General features: G+C 41.7%; 1 protein-coding gene across 4 annotated transcripts in view; it reads left to right on the top strand.

Annotated features, from left to right (window-relative positions):
* tdrd12 (tudor domain containing 12) overlaps positions 1 to 24,192 on the top strand; it is a 140,802-nt gene that overhangs the window by 22,782 nt on the left and 93,828 nt on the right. For 3 of the 4 annotated variants that reach the window (XM_047383589.1, XM_047383569.1, XM_047383601.1), the window contains exons 10-13: positions 7,612 to 7,661; positions 13,996 to 14,111; positions 14,620 to 14,671; positions 17,366 to 17,472. In XM_047383589.1, coding sequence (XP_047239545.1) covers positions 7,612 to 7,661; positions 13,996 to 14,111; positions 14,620 to 14,671; positions 17,366 to 17,472 — 325 coding nt within the window. The remainder of the gene's footprint in view (positions 1 to 7,611; positions 7,662 to 13,995; positions 14,112 to 14,619; positions 14,672 to 17,365; positions 17,473 to 24,192) is intronic. The other variant, XM_047383579.1, reaches the window with a different exon arrangement.

Raw genomic sequence — 24,192 nt, 5'->3', positions numbered from 1 at the left:
ACACTGTTAGGCCTTTTCTGCCAGGGTCTAAAAAGATTTCACAATTTCAAATGATTTTGATATTAAAGATAGTGTGGGAATGATGTGTGCTGAGGTCAAAATTCCATCATTCACTAAAGGGAGATGTCAACTCGATGCTAAAGATGTTGAACAAACACGAGCCATAGCACACCTTAGAATTCATGTGGAAAGAGTGATTGGATGCATGAGAAACAAATACAAAATGTTACACAGGACTATACCAATTAGGTTGCTGCTTACATGTGAAGGTGAAGAGGTGACACTTCTTGACAAGATTGTGTACGTATGCTGCAGTTTAGTGAACATGTGTTCCAGTGTGGTTGTAAAACCTAATGCAAATGAAACCTCCTGCACATGTTAATGTGAAAGTGCAATGAAGGTACTGATTTTATGTAAATGTAGGTTGTAAACATTTGATGTAATTAGACATTCGAAAGTAAACATTTAAAGACAACACATATTGATGTAATAGATCCCATTTAAAGTATATATTGATTTATTTAACATATTTCAGGTAACAAGTAAGAATGTAACTAAATAGATCCAATCTTTGAGTAAACAACTGAGGTAATTAAACATTTCAAAGTAAACATTAAAAGGTAACCAATGTGATCAGATCACATTTTTAAGTAAACATTTGATGCATAACATTTCAGGTAACGAGTAAATATGTAATGAAATATATCCTACTTCTAAGAAATCATTTAATGTAATTAAACACTTCAAAGAAAACATTTTATGTAAACGTGATGAACATCATCTGAGGTAATACCTTATATAGGGGAAATTGCTTCACAAAAATAAGAAGTGCAAATATAAGTCGTACAGCACAATTCACATGCTGTTCGATTACTTTTTACCCAGTTATGTCTCCCTCGAAGCTGGGGTACAGGCGTGCTCTGAGAAATATCTACCGACAAGCTCAGGGAGACAAATATTTTTTAAGAAACTTTGTGCTTTTTGGAGGCGTGGTTCCCAGAATTTCTGATCTGGAAAGACACGGACCACAGCCATGTCTTTCTGGGTCCACACAACAAGGTCACAGTGGCTTGATTTTGTGACAAAGATCTCAGTTTGTGCCTGTGTGTAGTATGGATGTTGTTTCTTCAGGTGAAGAAGACAACTGAAGGCAAACGTTTTTGTCATTTGCATCCATGGCCTGCTGGATGCGACATGTCCTATATTTGAAAGGGCACTTTATCTCGAGGCATCCATTCCCACAGCAATCACACATCGTGAGTCCATCAGGAGATGCTCCGACTTCAGGGAAGTTGGTGTTTATGATGAAACCGCATGGTTTAACTTGTAGATTTTTGTGACTGCTTGCTGTAATTTTAATGTAGGCTTTTTGTGCATCACCCTCATGCTTCACACCCCTCCTTGTTTGCACTGTAGACACTGTTGCCTGGGTTACACACCTGTTTAACAACTGTCAGCGCTGGGCTTTCCAAACTAGTGGCAAATACAGCATGCATTCTGGAAGCTGTAATTCCTCCAGCTCTATATTCATACCAGGCAGAACACTTGTGCTGCAGTCTTTTGTGCTTTTCAATGGTTTCTGCCTGCTCATCTGTCACTACTGCAGCATCTTTGTATTTTTCACAGCACAGCAAAATAGCTGACAGGTCATTGGACTCTATGCTTTTGTTGTGCAGAGATGCAAGTGACTGAGGTAAGATCTGCTCAGTGTGGGTGAATTGTGTGTAATATTTCTCCATTCCTGATAAACCAACAGCCTTGCTGTGCTCTAGTAGCATGTCAAGCAGGGGAGCCAAATCTTCCAGATTTGCTGGTGGGGTTTTACTTTTTTGTGGACGGCTTCTTCTGGCTGTTGTTGGGACCTTTGTGTGGATTTTTTGGTCAAGTGTCTTCTTTTGAGAAGCTGAAGTACTATAGTCAATTTTATAGCCGACTTCTGGATGAATCTTAGTCAGGTTGCCAAGTAATACCCAGTATGCTGGCTCATCTGTAACAGTTTTTCTGCCTCATATCCTCACTGTTGCTTCCAGCTTAAAACATAGGGCACCGATATGAGTCCAGGTCTCGGCTACCCCTGCCATGCAGGTGCAGTGTGCACACTCAACTGTGCCAGTGTCGCTCAGCATGACCCACGGTTAATAGAGTCTCTGAGAGTGCATAACCTGTGAATACACACAATTAAAATGCTGAATGGAAAGACAGCAAAATAAATAAATACAATCTATATATGTATGTGTAATTTTACAAATAACTGTTCAGTTAAATGATCAACTTTACTATTCCAATGAACTTTTGAGTATAAAATAATAAACATGACATTGTCATTTCAAAGAGAGTATTGGTTATAAAGCGGAAACGGTTAAAGGCCTATTTCACCTAATTTTCTACTACTACTCTTTGATCTACTCATTTAAAAACTACAACACTTCATCACTTCAAACCTGATTTCTCTATTTGATTAGAGTGAAGTATTCTAATCAAGGTTTGAAGTGTCTACATATTGTTCTTAGACGAGCTCGAATTGCCCTTTAACCATTTCAAACTCGGAGCTTCTTAAATCAGTTCAAAACGTACTTTAAAAATCATGTGATCACATTTTCTCATACTCAATATATACAAAAAAAAAGACAGACTGATTCTAAAAGAACATACACTAAGACTTTATGTAAAATTAAGCAGACAATAGCAACGTACCTTTGTTCGAACCACAACGTATTCACAATCCGAGGGGTTAAAAATTTCCAAATCGTGCACCCAGCCATTTGTAAATTGGACATGCGCTTCCATTGACTTGTAATTCTTAAAATTACTTGCGGTGTAAGCACTGACACCACAGACCAGGTATGCAAATATGTCTTGGAATGTCAGTGGAGGCAAATGTTCAGGGTCTCTGCTCCAATTTCTTAATTCAAAGGGGTCGACATTTCCAATTTTAGCTATTTTTTCTATGTACCATCTTTTGGCATCTGGGAGAAGTGTGTTGCGATATAGTCCACTTTGTTTGAGCTGCTTTTCAGCATTATGCAGGATACAGCTCTAACACCGGAATACAGTTTGTTTACGTCTGTGGCCTTTAAAGATGGTGCCGATCGACAGCGTGAGACGTAAGTGCCCCACAACGTCACTGCGCAGTGACGTCGGTTCCAAAGCTCTATTGGATCTAACTGGTTTTCCTCCATCTTTATAAAGTTCTTTGTCTTCTAATAATTTTTTAATCTGATATTTTCCACCCTTTCTATAGATAGCTTTCCATTTGGCTACGTAATGAGAATTATGTAGCCATGATCTGCTCTGCTTAATAATAATCCTTGAAGTTTGGAACCGCCATCTCTCCTTTCTCTTCGGGTATTTGTAGGATTGCAAGTCTAGTCCTAGTTCTTAATTTTGTCCATGTTCCATTTAAGTCTGTATTTATCTTTGATCCCTATTGTAGGAGTGTAGTTCACAGCCAGTCTTTGTCACGTTAAGTCTGTACCCTAAATACTGTCCATATTCCTCCAGTAAATCCATTAGTCTAGGACACTCACATCTGGCTGTACTATGTATGCCATCACGTCGTCTGCAAAAAAGCCTAATTTGTGCTCTGAACCACCTACCTCCACCTCCTTAATATTCTGGAGTCTTGTTACTTTTTGCTCTACTAATTTGCTCTACTAATATACACATTTTTGCTCTACTTCTTTTTTTTTCCTACTTCTGCTCTCGGTTGAGGACGGTTTTCGTCTGTTTCCCGCACCGTCCCATGTCTGCCCTGCTTTTGCTCTGTCTTGTCTTCCTTCGGAGCCTTTCTTTGCATATCTCCCGAATTGTGAATTATGGATCTGGTCAGCTGGTCTCTCAACGCAATTGATGAAATTTTCTCAACGGGAAGACAGGGTAAAGGAGAGCCCGCTTGTCCAGATGGGACATTCTTCTCCGGATAGACAATGGACTCCTGGCAGAAGTGGAGGATTGTGTGTCTGACAATGATGTCAGTCGAGGATGTGAAATATGTGTACATAATTGGATTTTTGATAGCAGGATTTCTGCTTTTTGGAGTTTGCGGTTACCTGGCATATCATGAAATTGGGAAAACGTTGGGAGCAGTTCTGGCCATTGCAAGGCTGCCCGGCTTATGTGAAGGGATCTGCAGAGCTATCAACACTCAGACTGAAATGTTAATGGAGCAGAATTGCAAACTAGATGTGATCCTACAAGATCGCAGGCTGGCTGTGGTTCCTGGACTCACAGGTGAAATGGGATAAATCTTGGGGAAGTTGCATGCTTGGATCTGGCGAAAGACCAGGAATTTGGCTGTTTGAATTCGCCATTGAGAAGCACCAGCGAGACTCTCGAGGCTGACAGAAAATTAAGAGTCAGCCTGACCCATATAATTGTTGTTTTTCTGAATCCGGCTCCCCTGCACGGCCTTGATGGCTGACCATCTTCAACTTCTCCTGGAAGTTATGTAAACATGACACTCTGCTCCCTCTGCCACCTCCCTTCCCTGAGGACATCTCTGGACTGCCATAACTGTGGCTCAGAACTGTGTGGCTGGTTGATGAACCTTCCACCGTACCATCAGGGACAATGGTCTCTGTGACAGTGCTTCACGGACTTACTTTGCACACACTCACATGCACACACACACACGCTCATATAAACATACGCACCCCTGACACACAGCCTTCACCGTATCTCTGCAATATGTTGTCTCGTATATGTGTTGCTAATTTCTGCTGAGGTTTTTATTGATATCTCAAACTATGTCCTGCTAAGGATGAAGTGTGAAATATAATTTGTATTCCCTCCTCTTACCTAATGTGGTCTTTCTTCCTATCCACGTTTTACCTAAATGTGGCTTCATAGAATTTTAGATTGCTTAGAAGGATTGTATTCCAACTATTTCATACCAGTGAAAGCCAAACATTATTAGTATTTGAAAGTTTGGACTAAAACTGTTTTATACCAGTCACTAGCATAGATTTTTTGATTTCTTAGAAGGATTGTATTCTTACCAGCAAACCCCCAAGGATTATTAATGTAATTTGATTTGTTTTTCTGTTTGATTTTCTCTATCATTGAAATGTTTTTCCTTATGTACAGCGCCTTGTTGCTTGTCACTATATAAATAAACTTGACTTGACTAATTGTGTCCCTCATCTCTTTCTCTGTAATGGCAGAACACTCTGTTCTGATGTTCCCCTATTGATGGCAGATCCAGCTGTTTGAGATTTGTTTTTATTCTCCCCTCATCTGCTGCCTCTGATTGTGTGCCTTATAGTACGAATCGCTCTTTCCTCTAATTTGCTTAATCTTTTTAAATGTCTCTGGGTCATTCCTATTTTGATGTCGTCTTTCTAACTCCTTTAATTATCAATTTAATTTGTGATATTGTTCCAATTTATTTTCCTTTTTGAATGTTGTTTGTGGCATTAATTTACCTCTCATAACTGTCTTCAGTGCATCCCAAAGAATGGTTGGGTCAACTTCTCAATTATCATTTTCTTCCCTGTACAGTACACCCACATTTAACGTCCAGATTGTATTTTTTTTCCTACTAAAGTTTACTGTTAGATAAATTGCAGTATGGTCTGACAGTCTGTTATGGCTATCTTATAGTCCTCTACCCTGTGTATGTCTCATTTTGTCACTTAGAAGGAAATCACAATTCTCTCCATTTCCATCGTTATAATGTCAAACTGTCTCAAAAGATTATTTTTCATTGTCTGGCGGTGCATATACATTAATAAGTGACTATTTGTCCTCCCATTTTCACCTTAACCACCACATATCTTCCCTCTTTGTCATATATTTCTTTGATTCTTTCAAATTTTACTGAGCCCCTTATTAATATGGCCATCCCTCTTCTATGGCTTTGCTGAAATGAACTATAAAATGTATTGCCATATCCTTTCAGTTTTTCATGTTCTTGTGAAGGCAGATGTGTTTCTTGTATAAAAATGACCTGCATATCCTCCTTTCTAAACTTTAACATCTTCCCTCTTTCAATTGGGTTGTTCATCCCATTGACTTTTAATGACACCATTTTGATACCCCTACGTTGCATCACCTTTTCCATCTGTGTTTCTTTCTATTCCCCCCATGTCACAAAACGGGTACAGTAAAACGTCTACAACCGCTGGGCTAAACAAGCAAACACCACAAATCCAAACTTGATCTTCAAAGGCATTTGGGGGATTCAAACTAATCCCCCACTCCCCTGCTGGTGTCCAGCATTCTAATAGTTTTTCTTTGGTAGCGTAATCATGATCAAAGGTCACACTCTGTCCCTCTACCTTCACCTCCTTTTTCCAAGACATCCGAAGGATGTTCTCTTTGATCTCAAACTTCAAAAAGCTCACAATGACCACTTTAGGGGGTTTGTTTGGTTGTGGTTTCGGTGCTAAAGCTCTATCCACGTATTACTGCATAGAGTAACCTTCTATTCCCTCTTTTAGTCCCCAAATATGAACATTACTCCTTCTCGTTCTTCCTTCTAAGTCATTCAATTTCTGTAGAAGTGTTTTTGTTCTAGCGAAGTCTTCATAATGTCGTGGACGTCTGTGCTCCACTCCTCCACCTCAACCACATGTTCTTCCAAAATCTCAATCTTTCCTTTGTGTCCTGTTGTGGTTATGAATATGAATATAATATTTAATATTAATACTTCAATATTTTATCAAATAATATTTCGGTCTGTTAAGGGTTGTCCTCTGAATACCAGCCCAACAAGGTGGTGGTATTAGGACAAAATTGAAAGGGATGAGCCAAGCTCTGACATTATTGAAAAGCAAAACACTGCAGACAATTCAAACAATTTCTTAAAATAAAATAATTTATTAACAAAACTTTGTTTTAACTTATTTGGCCAGGAGCTCCCTGTTTCACTTGCCTATCGGCTCATCTACAAACTGGAAGTACCCTCATTTTTCTTTTATCATTGGATAAACTCAGATTACTACAGAATAATCCAGAAGTACAGGGAATTGATAGCTTGACTTGACTATTGAAAATTTGTTCGAAATCTGACCTCGAAGGTCAGGGAGCGGTTAGTGAGGAAGTCCCAGTCAACTGCCCAGTTAGTTTAGCTTAGCTTAGCTTAGCAGCCAGACCGGCCTTTAAGTGGAAGTCCACTGCGGCAAATACTCCTAAACCGCATTTCAAAGTAGGCTCTTTCTTGATGAACTGACTGCACAAATGGAGGTTTGAGGTCAACTTTTTCGTTTAAAAAAATCTTAAAACTACTTTTTGCGACAAACGAATGATATGAAAACAATACATTACACAGATACATTTACCTGCTCAATTACTGTACCTGGTGGTGCCGTGCCTCGCTGCACACATCCCCGCACCTTGAACAGTCCTGGAGAAATTTGGAAAGACCTTCTCCAGACCATGACCATTTCCTGTGAAAGTAAAGCCCCGGTTAAATGAAATTATCTGGGTAAATTAGAATTGCATCGTGCCCTGGGCTTTCAAATGCCTGGAGCTTTTTAACAAAAACTTGACAGAAACTAACTGCAAACAATTCAAACTAAACCTTTAAAGTATCCCTGTTTTAATGATAATTTTTGAGTAAAATGTTTTGTATGCCAGTGATTTTTGACTCTGATCTGTCTTTATACTTAGGGTCATCAGAAAGTCCTGATACTTCAGAAGTAGGGGATTGGCTGCCTCAGGTCTGCAGCTCTGCACACATTCTTACTTTAATGTTTCAACATATACTAAGTTAGCTAGATAGTTTTATTTTTATTCGAAATGTTTCCATCACACATAAATTTTGATCACAACAGACAACACTGTTCGAACACCTCAAACTCCTGACACCACCACCTCTAGCACATACTCTATACAAAGCCTTAAGGGATGTCATACAAAACGAGAGATGATTATACATATTCTTAAATAATTGTTTGCATCCCAACTATGTTCAAAGACACTATAGAACAAATCACTAATGGGCAGAACCTAGTCAAGCGTACTTGAGGACGAAAGCGTGGAGTCCACGCAGACTCAAAGAAAATGCATAGCGGACATATCCCCGCAAAGCTCAATTTTTATGTCTGTGTATGAGGTGTCACCCAATAAACTATTCTGTGGGAAAAAATCTCCACATCGAACTGTTTTATATGTAACAAACTGTTCCAGGAACTGGTCAGGAGTATGGGCAGTGTCTTCATCCCTAGAACGAGATGGCGCCGACGATGGCAGCCTCGGAGCTTCGCTCTCTTTCTTTGTGTATTTTGTTATTATGTTTTTCGAGCCACAGTACTGTGGTTTCATTCAGCATAGAGGAACTTCTCAACATCAGAGAGTCCTCTCTTGGGATTTTTTCACCATCATTCATCGATCCGAGCTTTACTGAGCTTCTGGCGAGCGGAGCCACGGCACTCTATTGGATACTGCGGCGAAAGCTTCGGAGGGGAAATCATGCTGGTAAAGCTCCGTCAAAGAGGACTTTGCACACCACTGCTTTCAATCCATCTGGCAAATGTCCGCTCTCTAAGTAACAAGATGGACGAGCTGCTTCTTCTCACCTGTAAAAACACGGACCTCCGCGGATCAGCGGTTCTCTGCTTTACCGAAACATGGCTGAGTGAAAACATGCTGGACCGAACACTGCTGATGCCGGGCTTCCAGCTGTGCAGAACGGATCGCAACGCGGAGCTATAGGGGAAGAAGCGAGAAGGCGGAATCTGCTTTTATATAAATGAAGGTTGGTGCAGAGACATAAAATGCTGGGGAAACATGTAGTCCTGATCTGGAGTCATTTTCCATAAACTGTAAACCGTTTTATTCACCGAGAGTTTTCCTTGTTTATAATAATTGGCTCATATTTGCCACCGCATGGCTGCACTTCTGCCGCTGAAAAACATCTTGCTGAGCTGATTACAGATGTGGAGAAAAAATACACTGACTTTTTCATCATAATACTGGGAGATTGTAACAGTTCCAACCTCTCCAATGAACTCCCCAAATACAGACAGTATATTAAGTGCCCCACCAGAGACAAAAACACTGGACCATTGTTACACAGCTTTAAAGGACTCATCAAGCTGTTACTAGGGCTGCTCTGGGTTTTTCGGATCATTGTCTTATCCATCTCATTCCAACCTACAGGCAGAGACTAAGAGCTTCCAAACCCGCGGTTCACACTGTTAAGAAATGGACTGAGGAATCAAAGCAGATGCTACAGGCCTGCTTTGAATGCACAGACCGGACTGTTTTTGAAACTTCAGCCACTGACTTAAACCAACTGATGTGGTGACATCATACATCAGTTTCTGTGAGGACATGTGTGTGCAGACCAAGACCGTCTGCACCTTTGGGAACAACAAGCCATGGTTTACTCCACACCTCAGGAATCTGCGCAGGGATAAGGAAGAAGCTCACAGCAGTGGAGATTGGGCGCGGTACAGGCAAGCCAGGAACAAACACAGGAGATCAAAGCAGCCAAGAAAAGCTACAGTGAGAAGCTGAAGAACAGCCTTTCCACTGGTGATACTTCGGCTGTATGGACTGGTCTGAGAAACCTGACTGCCTATAGGAGCCCCCCACCCCATCCTGAACAGAATCCACGCCTGGCTAACCGTCTGAATGGCTTCTACTGCAGACATGACAGGAAGCCGTTCACTCCTCAATCCATCTCATCCACATCCCATTCAGGAACAAATTCTTCACATAAAGCAACCAACCCCCTACCTTCAGATCCTCTGCCTGCAGTGTAGATCTCTGAGGAAGATGTAAATAGGCTCTTTCAGCGCATGAAAACAAAGAAAGCTGGAGGACCTGATAACGTCTCCCCATCATGCCTGAAAGCCTGTGCAAATCAACTTGCTCCGATCTTCACCCGGATCTTCAACAAATCTCTGGAGAAGTGTGAGGTCCCCTCCTGCTTCAAACGATCCACCATCATCCCGGTGAACAAGAAACCCACCATCCTAGGGTTAAATGACTACAGACTTGTAGCCCTGACGTCTGTGGTCATGAAATCCTTTGAGCGGCGGGTGTTGAAGCACCTGAAAGACATCACAGGCCCCCTGCTGGACCCCCTGCAGTTTGCTTACCGAGCAAACACGTGGACAGATGACGCTGTCAACATACAGGGGTTGGACAATGAAACTGAAACACCTGGTTTTAGACAACAATCATTTATTAGTATGGTGTAGGGCCTCCTTTTGCGGCCAATACAGCGTCAATTCGTCTTGGGAATGACATATACAAGTCCTGCACAGTGGTCAGATGGATTTTAAGCCATTCTTCTTGCAGGATAGTGGCCAGGTCACTACGTGATACTGGTGGAGGAAAACATTTCCTGACTCACCTAGATCTGGTGACTGTGCAGGCCATGGGAGATGTTCAACTTCACTTCATGTTCATCAAACCAATCTTTCACCAGTCTTGCTGTGTGTATTGGTGCATTGTCATCCTGATACATGGCACCGCCTTCAGGATACAATGTTTGAACCATTGGATGCACATGGTCCTCAAGAATGGTTCGGTAGTCCTTGGCAGACGCGCCCATCTAGCACAAGTATTGGGCCACGGGAATGGCATGATGTGGCAGCCCAAACCATCACTGATCCACCCCCATGCTTCACTCTGGGCATGCAACAGTCTGGGTGGTACGCTTCTTTGGGGCTTCTCCACACCGTAACTCTCCCAGATGTGGGGAAAACAGTAAAGGTGGACTCATTAGAGAACAATACATGTTTCACATTGTCCATAGCCCAAGATTTGCGCTCCTTGCACCATTGAAACCGACGTTTGGCATTGGCATGAGTGACCAAAGGTTTGGCTATAGCAGCTCGGCCGTGTACATTGACCCTGTGGAGCTCCTGACGGACAGTTCTGGTGGAAACAGGAGAGTTAAGGTGCACATTTAATTCCGCCGTGATTTGGGCAGCCGTGGTTTTATGTTTTTTTGATACAATCCGGATTAGCACCCGAACATCCCTTTCAGACAGCTTCCTCTTGCGTCCACTGTTAATCCTGTTGGATGTGGTTTGTCCTTCTTGGTGGTATGCTGACATTACCCTAGATACCGTGGCTCTTGGTACATCACAAAGACTTGCTGTCTTGGTCACAGATGCGCCAGCAAGACGTGCACCAACAATTTGTCCTCTTTTGAACTCTGGTATGTCACCCATAATGTTGTGTGCATTTCAATATTTTGAGCAAAACTGTGCTCTTACCCTGCTAATTGAACCTTCACACTCTGCTCTTACTGGTGCAATGTGCAATCAATGAAGACTGGCTACCAGGCTGGTCCGATTTAGCCATGAAACCACCCACACTAAAATGACAGGTGTTTCAGTTTCCTTGTCCAACCCCTGTAGGTCTCCACTTCATCCTGCAACACCTCAACGTCCAGGGACGTACGCCAGGATCCTGTTTGTAGACTTCAGCTCGGCCTTCAACACCATCATACCAGACATCCTCCACCAGAAGCTCACCCAGCTCAACGTCCCAGCCTCCACCTGTCAGTGGATCAACAGATTCCTGATGGACCGACAGCAGCAGGTGAGACTGGGGACCATCTTCTCCCGGACCAGATCAATAAGTACTGGTGCCCCCCAGGGGTGTGTTCTATCCCCACTCCTCTTCTCCCTGTACACAAATGACTGCACCTCATTGGACACGTCCGTGAAACTCCTGAAGTTTGCAGACGACACCATTGTCATTGGTCTGATCCAGGACGGTGATGAGTCTGCATACAGACAGGAGGTGGATCGGCTGGTACACTGGTGTTGTCAGAACTTCCTGAAACTCAACCCACTCAAGACTGAGGAAATGGTGGTGGACTGTCGGAGAACACCACCCCCATACACCCCCCTCACCATCCTCAACAACACTGTGTCAGCTGTGGACCACTTCAGGTTCCTAGGAACCACCATCTCTGAGGACCTGAGATGGTCTTCACACATAGACAACGTTTGGAAAAAGGCCCAGCAGAGACTGTACTTCTTGAGGCAACTCAAGAAGTTCAACCTTCCACAGGAGCTGCTGGTCATCTTCTACACTGCCATCATTCAGTCTGTCCTGTCTTCATCCATCTCAGTGTGGTTTGGCTCATCCACCAAACAGGACAGGTCAGACTGCAACGAATAATCAGGACTGCAGAGAGAATAATCAGAGCTGACCTTCCCTCTGTCCCGGTCTTATACAGGTCCTTCTCAAAATATTAGCATATTGTGATAAAGTTCATTATTTTCCATAATGTCATGATGAAAATTTAACATTCATATATTTTAGATTCATTGCACACTAACTGAAATATTTCAGGTCTTTTATTGTCTTAATACGGATGATTTTGGCATACAGCTCACGAAAACCCAAAATTCCTATCTCACAAAATTAGCATATCATTAAAAGGGTCTCTAAACGAGCTATGAACCTAATCATCTGAATCAACGGGTTAACTTTAAACACCTGCAAAAGATTCCTGAGGCCTTTAAAACTCCCAGCCTGGTTCATCACTCAAAACCCCAATCATGGGTAAGACTGCCGACCTGACTGCTGTCCAGAAGGCCACTATTGACACCCTCAAGCAAGAGGGTAAGACACAGAAAGAAATTTCTGAACGAATAGGCTGTTCCCAGAGTGCTGTATCAAGGCACCTCAGTGGGAAGTCTGTGGGAAGGAAAAAGTGTGGCAGAAAACGCTGCACAACAAGAAGAGGTGACCGGACCCTGAGGAAGATTGTGGAGAAGGGCCGATTCCAGACCTTAGGGGACCTGCGGAAGCAGTGGACTGAGTCTGGAGTAGAAACATCCAGAGCCACCGTGCACAGGCGTGTGCAGGAAATGGGCTACAGGTGCCGCATTCCCCAGGTCAAGCCACTTTTGAACCAGAAACAGCGGCAGAAGCGCCTGACCTGGGCTACAGAGAAGCAGCACTGGACTGTTGCTCAGTGGTCCAAAGTACTTTTTTCGGATGAAAGCAAATTCTGCATGTCATTCGGAAATCAAGGTGCCAGAGTCTGGAGGAAGACTGGGGAGAAGGAAATGCCAAAATGCCAGAAGTCCAGTATCAAGTACCCACAGTCAGTGATGGTCTGGGGTGCCGTGTCAGCTGCTGGTGTTGGTCCACTGTGTTTTATCAAGGGCAGGGTCAATGCAGCTAGCTATCAGGAGATTTTGGAGCACTTCATGCTTCCATCTGCTGAAAAGCTTTATGAAGATGAAGATTTCATTTTTCCGCACGACCTGGCACCTGCTCACAGTGCCAAAACCATCGAAGCATCCTGGGCCTCCATAAGACCTCAGCAGTGCCACAGGCTGATTGCCTCCATGCCACGCCGCATTGAAGCAGTCATTTCTGCAAAAGGATTCCCGACCAAGTATTGAGTGCATAACTGTACATGATTATTTGAAGGTTGACGTTTTTTGTATTAAAAACACTTTTCTTTTATTGGTCGGATGAAATATGCTAATTTTGTGAGATAGGAATTTTGGGTTTTCATGAGCTGTATGCCACAATCATCCGTATTAAGGCAATAAAAGACCTGAAATATTTCAGTTAGCGTGCAATGAATCTAAAATATATGAATATTAAATTTTCATCATTACATTATAGAAAATAATGAACTTTATCACAATATGCTAATTTTTTGAGAAGGACCTGTATTAGCTTTGCCTGCCCACCCATTGATGCCTTGACAGAAATTGTGGGAAATGTTGGATTTTGTCACCACAAATGTGGGAAATTGGTATGCTCGAATATGAAACCTCAAACATCCACAGACTGTTCGCACGGAGTCTGCACTGCTCACAGTATGCCGGACTATGTTCTGCCCTTTAGTTGCCCTGATCTTTCGTTCTAGTGAAGGGAAAAGTATGAGCTCTCTAATCCAGCTTGTGGAAGTAGATGGCACTGCCGTGAAATGAGCTGACTAAAATTAAGAATAGTGGTCATATGAGGCTCTTGTTTGATCAAGTCGGCAGTAATGTGCTGCTAAATGCTACAATTTGATAAAACTGATTTTAGATCTCTGACTTCTAACCCTTTTAGAGCCGACTCCTTGAACTGGTTACTTGTGAAGAAGGCAGCAGGTCAGAGGCCACAAAAGAACTAACTTCTTTTAAAAACCAATCTAAGTATGGCCCAAACGTTTCTGGAGCAGAGAGGTAAGATAATTAGCTCAGTGTAAATTGATTGGATGCATTTTATGCAGTGAAAAGTGTATTAAAAGATCTCAGCTAGGATGATAGACATAGAAAGTGAGCATGACAAAATGATGGACCAGGCGTGTTTGTCTACCTTTAGGTTACCTGTTCCTATTCAGATGTGTTATAAGGGGTGTGTGTGTGTATGTGTCTTTAATTTTGGAGACAAATATTTCCTTTGTTATGGATCTCGATGGAACATTTCATGATTATGTTTACAAGACGTTCTGCCAGCCTTGGGTTCTCTTAGTTCATGAGTTTGTTAACAAACTAAGTCTGTAATAAGAGAATTACATTTTCAAAATGACTACATTTATATAAATTGACCTCTATGTTTCACTGACTCATCAGAGGAATCAGACTTTTCTCTGGTATCAGCACTAGCCAGTCCTAGCACATGCACATGGTTGAACATAACAGATTCTTTTCTGACTGGTTGGTAAGTACAGTAAACCTTTCTCTTGTGCAGGTTCTTGAAGTTTTTGAATCCTGGCACAGGCAATCAATTGGTGCTGTCAAACGTGAGTGCCTTTTTATATTAAGGGTTCTTTGGGTCAGTCTCAGTTTACGTAAAAATCCCCATTATTTGTTTTAATTAGGAATTTATAAAGCTATTAGTAATCCTTAACTAGCTGTACAATTATATTTAAAACACATCTGGATAATAAAGCAAAATTTTGTAAGTATGCCTAAAGGTCAATCAGTCAGTTATTGTAAATGGTAAATGGACTGAACTTATATAGCGCCTTTCCAGTCATACAGACCACTCAAAGCGCTTTACACTAGAGCCACATTCACCCAATCGCACTCACTAACGCTCACACATTCATACACCGATGCACAGATCGGTAGGCAACCTGAGGTTAAGTGCCTTGCCCAGGGGCACATCGACATATGGCAGGAAGAAGCTGAAATCAAACCCACAACCTTCAGATTGCAAGACGACTACTCTTCCTACTGAACCACAGTTGCCTCTGTCTATACCGCTTCTTCCATAGTGGGTCGTGGAGAAGCTGGTGCCTATCTCGAGCAGTCTATGGGCAGGAGGTGGGGTACACCCTGGACAGGTCACCAGTCCATCGCAGGGCAACACACAACCATGCACACACTCATTCACACACCTAAGGTCAATTTAGAGAAACCAATTAACCTAACAGGCATGTCTTTGGAATGTGGGAGGAAGCCGGAGTACCCAGAGAGAACCCACGCATGCACAAGGAGAACAAGCAAACTCCATGCAGAAAGACCCCTGGCCGGGAGTTGTACCCAGGACCTTCTTGCTGCTGCTATCAACTGCGCCAAACAAAAAAACAAAGTTCTTTCATGAACTTCACCGCAAAACTCCCAAGTATTTTAACAGAGAGGATCAACATTAAAATGCAAGCTTTGAGGTGGCCACCTGGCTTTACCGAACACTGTGCCGGACAGGTTACTTTTTATAAATCATGATACTGATTCTAAAGCCTTTATGTCTACCGCTGAAGCTGAAATGTGTTGAGGCTGAAGAGAATAACACAGACTTCAAAACACAAATTGATACATATTGAAACAAAGGAAAAGTTGAACAATGTGACCTTTCTGAGTCCGAACCAGAAGGTGAACAGGATATTGGAATTAATGTTTAAGAAGCTGGACTAATTATCTATAATAATCATTGGCAAAACTTTTTCAAACCTGTGGGAAGAGTACTCTGCCCTAAATTTTAAAATCAACATTCCATGTTGAAATAAGACTATAGGAAGCACACTTTGTTTGGGTTTATTCTGTTTAGACACCAAAGAAATGTGGGAACTCAAAATAAACAAATCACTTGCTTATTATGTTCAGTTTGACTTCTCTAAATAGCCTGAATGTCCTCAGCATTAGGGAATATTGCCAGGAGTTGATAACAAAATCAGATACCGGTGAATTGTGGGGGCAACCTTGTGTCTTGCCTTAAAAGGTGAATGATTTATGTACAGTTAGTACAATTTTACAAACTATATTCAAAAAGTGTTTTGGTATTTTTGGTACGCTGTTATTTTATTACAGTAGAACTCCTGTTTCTGAAGGTAACTTGTAAAATTGAAAAATCTTAGTTGTTTTGTTAAATGTTGAAATACCAAAAGTTAGAATTACTCTCCTTACACAGCACATGGGTATATGTGCAATGCCCTATGTAGGGATAGATTGGTCTTCTCTCCTTTTTACGTGCCTTCTTTTACAATAAATGTTTAAAACAAAAATCCTAACCAGTCCTAATTTTAGGCCTGATCATACCTTCTATATCATCATACATTTAAAAGAGTCCTAAATGTTTCTCAATCAGGATTTTTTACTACTATTCTTGGTGACATTAAGTATTTAAAATGTTTATTATGAGATACCTTCAAGGCTAATAAACACCTGTTTCTGATATGCAAAAAAGTTAAGTTTAATTATCTGATATGTATAGGTAAAACCACAAAGGAGAAAAATTGAATGGAATAAAATCGATCTTAAAAACAATAGGGAATACTAAACACTAAAACTTATTAAAACTGATTTACAAGGAACTGCAGGAAGCTTTAATGAAAAAAGTCTAAATGAAGACTTTCATTGTTCTTGAGCTAATCATTAGTTTATGCAGCCAACTGATAGCTGAGTGGTTTTCAAGATCTTGGTGCAACTGATTTAAAAGGTAGATTCCAATCACTTGTTAAAGTAGTGCGTGGACCATCTACCTCTAACTTGATCATCTAAAAGTTGAAGAATAAAGTTTCAGTAGGTCACATTGGTGCTAAAAAAGCTTGACCAGGTAGGGCTTTAAATCTTAAGCTTTTTTTTCCTAATTACATTTAAAACTGGCAATGACTTTAGGGAAGCCCAAACTTGAAGTATGGACTTTTCTCTTTGTTCCAGTAAAAATTCTTGCAGCAGCATTGTAAATGTTCCAACTCAGATATATTAAAATAAACTTAATGGAAGTGTACTCAGGGTAAAGCCTGACATCTTGATTTAATGAAGTTTTTCTTTTTTTTTTTTTTACAGTTTTTGTCAGTTTTGTTTTACCCACTTTGCCACTTGGTTATATATTTCCTTTTTATCCCTCTTTGTTTTTACATTTTTAAAGGTTTGGTTTTGAAAGTGCTGTTTATTTCAAGTTGTCAGTGACATAAACTGATGTGTTAAATTACACTCACTCAAAGCTCATACTCTTAGAAGAGGTAAGTTTGTTTGACTTGTTTCCCTTGCAGATGGGTCAGAAGGCTGAGCTTAAGAACTGTCAACCTGAGGTGACTATACTCTCTGAATCTTGCACGGATCAAGAGCTGCATGCTACTAGCATGTTGTCAGAAACCAAGTAGGTGGTTTTCATAACTTTTCAACTAGGGGTGTCAGCAGTAATATTCATGTTTTTTTTACTTTTTGTGTATAGCCGACAGTCTTAAATTCATGTCCCCGCAAAATTATATATATATATATATATATATATATATATATATTTAGTCATCAGTCATTTTCTACCGCTTATTCCATAGTGGGTCGCGGGGGAGCTGGTGCCTATCTCCAGCAGTCTATGGGCGAGAGGCAGGGTACACCCTGGACAAGTCGCCATTCCATTGCAGGGCAACACACAAACAACCATGCACACACTCATTCATACACCTAAGGGCAATTTAGAGTTACCAATTAACCTAACAGGCATGTCTTTGGACTGTGGGAGGAAGCCGGAGTACCCGGTGAGAACCCACGCATGCACGGGGAGAACATGCAAACTCCATGCAGAAAGACCCCCGGTCGGGAATCGAACCCAGGACCTTCTTGCTGCAAGGCAATATATATATATATATATATATATATATATATATATATATATATATGAGAGCCACTTGTGTGGGTTGTAGAGCCCGACTCATGCTACCACGAGTGTGAAAGCACCACCAACATTCAAAAGTGACCAAAACAGCCAGAAAGCATAGGTACTGAGAAGTGGTCTGTGGTCCCCACTTGCAGAACCACTCCTTTATTGAGTGTCTTGCTAATCGCCAAAGATTTCCCCCTGTTGTCTATTCCATTTGCACAACAGCATGTGGAATTGATTGTCAATCAGTGTTGCTTCCTAAGTGGACAGTTTGATTTCACAGAAGTTTGATTTACTTGGAGTTATATTGTGTTGTTTAAGTGTTCCCTTTATTTTTTTGAGCAGTGTATAAACACATACATACATACATACATACACACACACACACACACACATATATATATGTATGTATGTATATATGTATATGTATGTGTATGTATGTATATATGTATGTATGTATGTATATATGTATGTATGTATGTATGTATATATATATATATATACATATATATATGTATATATATATATATATATATATATATATATATATATATATATATATATATATATATATATGTATGTCGATCTATATATAGATCTACTCCTTGTCTTTCATCCGGGACCGGGTCACGGGCCAGCAGACTCAGCACACCCCCAGACGTCCCTCTCCCTAGATACCTCCTCCAGCTCTTCCGGGGGGAGCGCAAGGCTTTCCCAGGCCAGCCGAGAGACATGGTCTCTCCAGCGAGTCCTGGCCCGTACCCTGGACCTCCTCCCGGTGGGACGTGCCTGGAACACTTCCCGAGGAAGGCGTTCATGAGGCATCCGGTATAGATGCCCGAGCCACCTCAACTGGTTCCTTTCGATGTGGAGGAGCAGCGGCTCTAGTCTTCTTCCCAGATGGCCAAACTCCTCACCTTATCTGCCCGGCCACCCTCCGGAGGAAGCTTATTTCAGCCACTTGCATCTGGGACTCATAGTTCATGGCCTTAGAAGAGGGTAGGAACGTAGACCGACCGGTAAATTGAGAGCTTCTCTTTTCGGCTCAGCTCTTTCTTCACCACAGCGGACCATTCTCCCCTCACTCGTGAACAAGACCCCAAGTTACTTGAACTCCTCCACTTGAGGCAGGAACTTCCCTCCAACCTGAAGTGGACTAGCCACCTTTTTCCGGCCGAGAACCATGGCCTCGGACTTGGAGGAGCTTATCCTCCATCCCAGCTGCTTCAGGACCACGTCATCAGCAAAAAGAGGATACGAAATTCACTGGCCCTCAAACCCCCTCCGGCCCTTGGCTATACCTAGAAATCCCGTCCTTAAAAGTTATGAACAGGACTGGTGACAAAGGGCAGCCCTGCCGGAGTCCAACATGCACCAAGAACAGGTCCGATGTAGTGCCGGAAAAGGGCAGCCGATGCCGTACTCCTGGAGCACCCCTTACAGAGAACCATGAAGGACACAATCAAATGCCTTCTCCAGGTCCACAAAAGACATGTGGACCGTTTGGGCAAACTCCCATGAAACCTTGAGTACCCTGCAGAGGGTATAGAAGTGGTCCAGTGTTCCACGACCAGGACGAAAACTACACTGCTCCTCCTGAAGCCGAGGTTCAACTATCAGCCGAATTCTTCTCTCCAATACCCTGGAATAAGCCTTACCAGGAAGGCTGAGTGTGATCCCCCTATAGTTAGAACACATGCTCCGGTGAACCTTCTTATGAAGGCGGACTGCCATCCCGGTCTGCCCGTCCAGAGGCATTGTCCCCGACCGCCACGCAATGTTTTATATATATATATACAGGGGTTGGACAATGAAACTGAAACATGTGGTTTTAGACCACAATAATGTATTAGTATGGTGTTGGGCCTCCTTTCTCCTTTCCTGACTCACCTAGATCTGGTGACTGTGCAGGCCATGGGAGATGTTCAACTTCACTTCATGTTCATCAAACCAATCTTTCACCAGTCTTGCTGTGTGTATTGGTGCATTGTCATCCTGATACATGGCACCGCCTTCAGGATACAATGTTTGAACCATTGGATGCACATGGTCCTCAAGAATGGTTTCGGTAGTTCTTGGCAGTGATGCGCCCATCCAGCTCAAGTATTGGGCCAAGGGAATGCCATGATATGGCAGCCCAAACCATCACTGATCCACCCCCATGCTTCACTCTGGGCATGCAACAGTCTGGGTGGTACGCTTCTTTGGGGCTTCTCCACACCGTAACTCTCCCGGATGTGGGGAAAACAGTAAAGGTGGACTCATCAGAGAACAATACATGTTTCACATTGTCCACAGCCTAAGATTTGCGCTCCTTGCACCATTGAATCCGACGTTTGGCATTGGCATGAGTGCCCAAAAGTTTGGCTATAGCATCCCGGCCGTGTATATTGACCCTGTGGAGCTCCCGACGGACAGGTCGGTTGGTCACAGATGCGCCAGCAAGACATGCACCAACAATTTGTCTTTTGAACTCTGGTATGTCACCCATAATGAAGACTGGCTACCAGGCTGGTCCAGTTTAGCCATGTAACCTCCCACACTAAAATGACAGGCTAGGTTCTTCAAAGTAGCCACCTTTTGCTTTGATTACTGCTCCCCACACTCTTGGCATTCTGTTGATGAGCTTCAAGAGGTAGTCACCTGAAATTGTTTTCCAACAGTCTTGAAGGAGTTCCCAGAGATGCCTAGCACTTGTTGGCCCTTTTGCCTTCACTCTGCGGTCCAGCTCACCCCAAACCATCTTGATTGGGTTCAGGTCAGCTATTTTACCATGAAGGCCTGATTCACATAGTCTCCTCTTAACAGTTGTTCTAGAGATGTGTCTGCTGCTAGAACACTGTGTGGCATTGACCTGTTCTCTAATATGAGCTGCTGTTAACCTGCAATTTCTGAGGCTGGTGACTTGGATGAACTTGTCGTCCGCAGCAGTGGTGACTCTTGGTCTTCCTTTCCTGGGGCGGTCCTCATTTGAGCCAGTTTCTTTGTAGGGGCTTGATGGTTTTTGCGACTGCATTTAGGGACACTTTCAAAGTTTTCCCAATTGTTCGGACTGACTGACCTTCATTTCTTAAAGTAATGATGGCCACTCATTTTTCTTTACTTAGCTGCTTTTTTCTTGCCATAATACAAATTCTAACAGTCTATTCAGTAGGACTGTCAGCTGTGTACTGTATCCACCTCTTGCACAACACAACTGATGGTCACAATCCCATTTATAAGGCTTGAAATCCTACTTATTAAACCTGACAGGGCATACTTGTGAAGTGAAAACCATTTCAGGTGACTACCTCTTGAAGCTCATCAACAGAATGCCAAGAGTGTGCGGAGCAGTAATCAAAGCAAAAGGTGACTACTTTGAAGAACCTAGAATATAAGACATATTTTCAGTTGTTTCACACTTTTTTGTTCACTATATAATACCACATGTGTAAATTCATAGTTTTGATGCCTTCAGTGTAAAGCTACAATATTCATAGTCATGAACATAAAGAAAACTCTTTGAATGAGAAGGTGTGTCCAAAGTTTTGGTTTGTACTGTACTGTAGATATATACATATATATATATGCACACACACTTTATATGTGTTTATCTTTATCTTCTTTAACTCTCCATCTTCCTTATTTCTCCATCTTTCTGTCTTCATCACATCTTTTATTTGTTTCTGTCTCTTTCCAATTTTCAATCTTTATCTATTGTCTTTGTATGTATTTAATTACCAACCTCAGTCTTGTAGAACCAGGGAGATTATTTCTCCTCCGACAACGAAGCAATGTCAAAACCTTTTATTCGGTGGTGACTGGACTGTTGCTGCGTGTCAGATCCAGGTCATGAAACACTTGGGCTATTTTGTGTTCTTGTACCTTCGATATATGTACCAGGAGTAGTAGAGTAAATAATTAAAGTTTATTTGTTATTTGCGCCTTTCTTAGACAAAACCATCACAAAGCGCTGTACAAAAACCAATAAAATAACGGTTACAATTAAATGGAATAAATAAGATAAACAATAAATAAAACACACAAATATAAATATTCAACAGAATGAGTCCACAGAGTCAACTAAACGTGGCTGTAGAGGTAGACTTTAGTCTGGTGCATGGAACAACTAGAAAATGTTGAGCCGCAGAATGAAGATAGCGAATAGAAGTATATTTGTAAGTAGATCAGATAAGTAATCTGGTGCCTGGCTGTGTAGTGCTCTATATGTAATTGTGAGAATTTTAAAATGAACCCTAATATCTACTGGTACACAGCAAAAAATCCAGTGTTGATTTAACTCCCACAGAGTTGATTTTAACATTTTTAAGGGTTTAAATTAACATTATCAAAATAGTTAATATTTTTAACACTGTTTCAGAGTTCCTTTATTAACTCACAAAACAGAGTTAAATCAACACTGTAGCAAGAAAGTTAACTCTGATCCACCAAACAAAAATTAACTATGTAGTTAGTGTTGGTTTAACACTTTTAAGTGTCATTTATCTACTCCAAAACAGTTACTGTATGATTCTGGTTAATTATAATTATCATAATATAGAAAATCTAAAACAAGTAAATCAGTTATAAAGACTTTATCTTTGCAGCTGTGTTTCCAAAATTTAAAATTGTGGTACAATGTACAAACATTCATTAGCAACTTCATATGAGCTTTGAATATAAAAGGGCTTATAAAATTTAAGCTCAGAGATTTTTACAAGACACCTTTCTTCATTATGAATAACCCTGAAAGCATGAAAATGATAGTCATAGGTCTCTGTGAAAAGCTGTTTAGATAACAAAATAAAATTATTGTCAACTAAAAGTATATTACTTATCTGACAAAATACTGGCATTTCCTCTTGCATTTCACTACAAACAACAAGTCCAGGTCTATTCAATGCCATCAACTCTAACCCAGCTAGTTGAACAAACGTCTTCTGACGAGATCATTTGAAGCATTTCATTATTGACCAACTATTCCTCTCCAAGTGAAAATGATTTGAGAGGCCCGTGCCCATTTTGTTTGATGGTTATTGTTTCCCAATGATGAGCTATGGCCATCTGATGCTTTTTAGCAAGTGATTTAGTAATATTTTTAAAGTTTTAAAAATAATCTTTAAACATTTTGTGTTTGCCTTCAAACCTCATAGACTACATATGTAACAACGGACCTATTTTCCTAATAGAAGATGGATAGTGGATCATATTTCATGCTTGGGAATCAAGTTTTTCTATGTGGATATAAGAACTTAAAAGAGTTTGTGGCGCTCAACAATAAAATGCTTCAAATATATTGTCATACCCATTGTGAAGATAGGAGAAAAAACAATGTTCATTATTTCCAGTAACACTAACATGTACCAGTTTTTGTTGCCTGCAGGAATAATGTCTCCAAACAAAAGTGGAATGTTTTTAACAAGACACAACGTCTGAAGACAGAATTCAAACCAATGCCATTTTCAGCACTTCGAGATAATCTTAATGGGACGATTTTTCCTTTCTAAAAACCCATTATCAAAACTATAAATCCTTGAAAGCAAATCATGTTCTGATATGAAGTTTTGAGTAATATATCCAATAACCAATTTTATCTCGTACTGAGCAACACCCTCAAGAAGATCATGCATTATATCAAAGTAATAGTTGTTAGAAACATGAAAATACCTCAATGACTTAAGTGAAGATTTTTTCTTCAAACCATATAATGAAGAATCCTTCATGAGGACTAGTACACCGGGGCACGTGACGTCACCCGGTACAGCGGAACTGGGGTCCCACCCTGGAGCCAGGCCTGGGGTCGGGACTCGCCGGAGAGCGCCTGGTGGCCGGTTTGCTCCTTGCGGGACCCGGCCTGGCCAAGCCCGAATGAGAGACGCGAGGCCATCACAAAGTAGGCCCACCACCTGCAGGAGGAACCGTGAGGGACCGGTGCAAAGAGGATTGGGTGGCGGACGAAGATGGAGACCTCAGCAGCCCGATCCCCGGATGCTTAGGCTGGCTCTAGGGACGTGGAATGTCACCTCACTGGGGGTGAAGGAGCCTGAGCTTGTGCGGGATGTCGAGAGATATTGACTAAAAATAGTCGGGCTCACCTCCACGCACAGCGTGGGCTCTGGAACCCATCCCCTCGAAAGGGGCTGGACTCTCTTCTACTAGTGGCCCACGGGGAGAGGCGGTGGGGTGGGGTGGGTTGGGGACAGGTCTCTGACTGTCGTTTTGGCCTACGGGCCGAGCGGT

This window comes from Girardinichthys multiradiatus, chromosome 2 (assembly GCF_021462225.1).
Source record: "Girardinichthys multiradiatus isolate DD_20200921_A chromosome 2, DD_fGirMul_XY1, whole genome shotgun sequence".
NCBI lineage: Eukaryota > Metazoa > Chordata > Actinopteri > Cyprinodontiformes > Goodeidae > Girardinichthys > Girardinichthys multiradiatus.
Note: the sequence above shows the minus strand (reverse complement) of the source record. Positions and strands in the feature narration are given on the sequence as shown.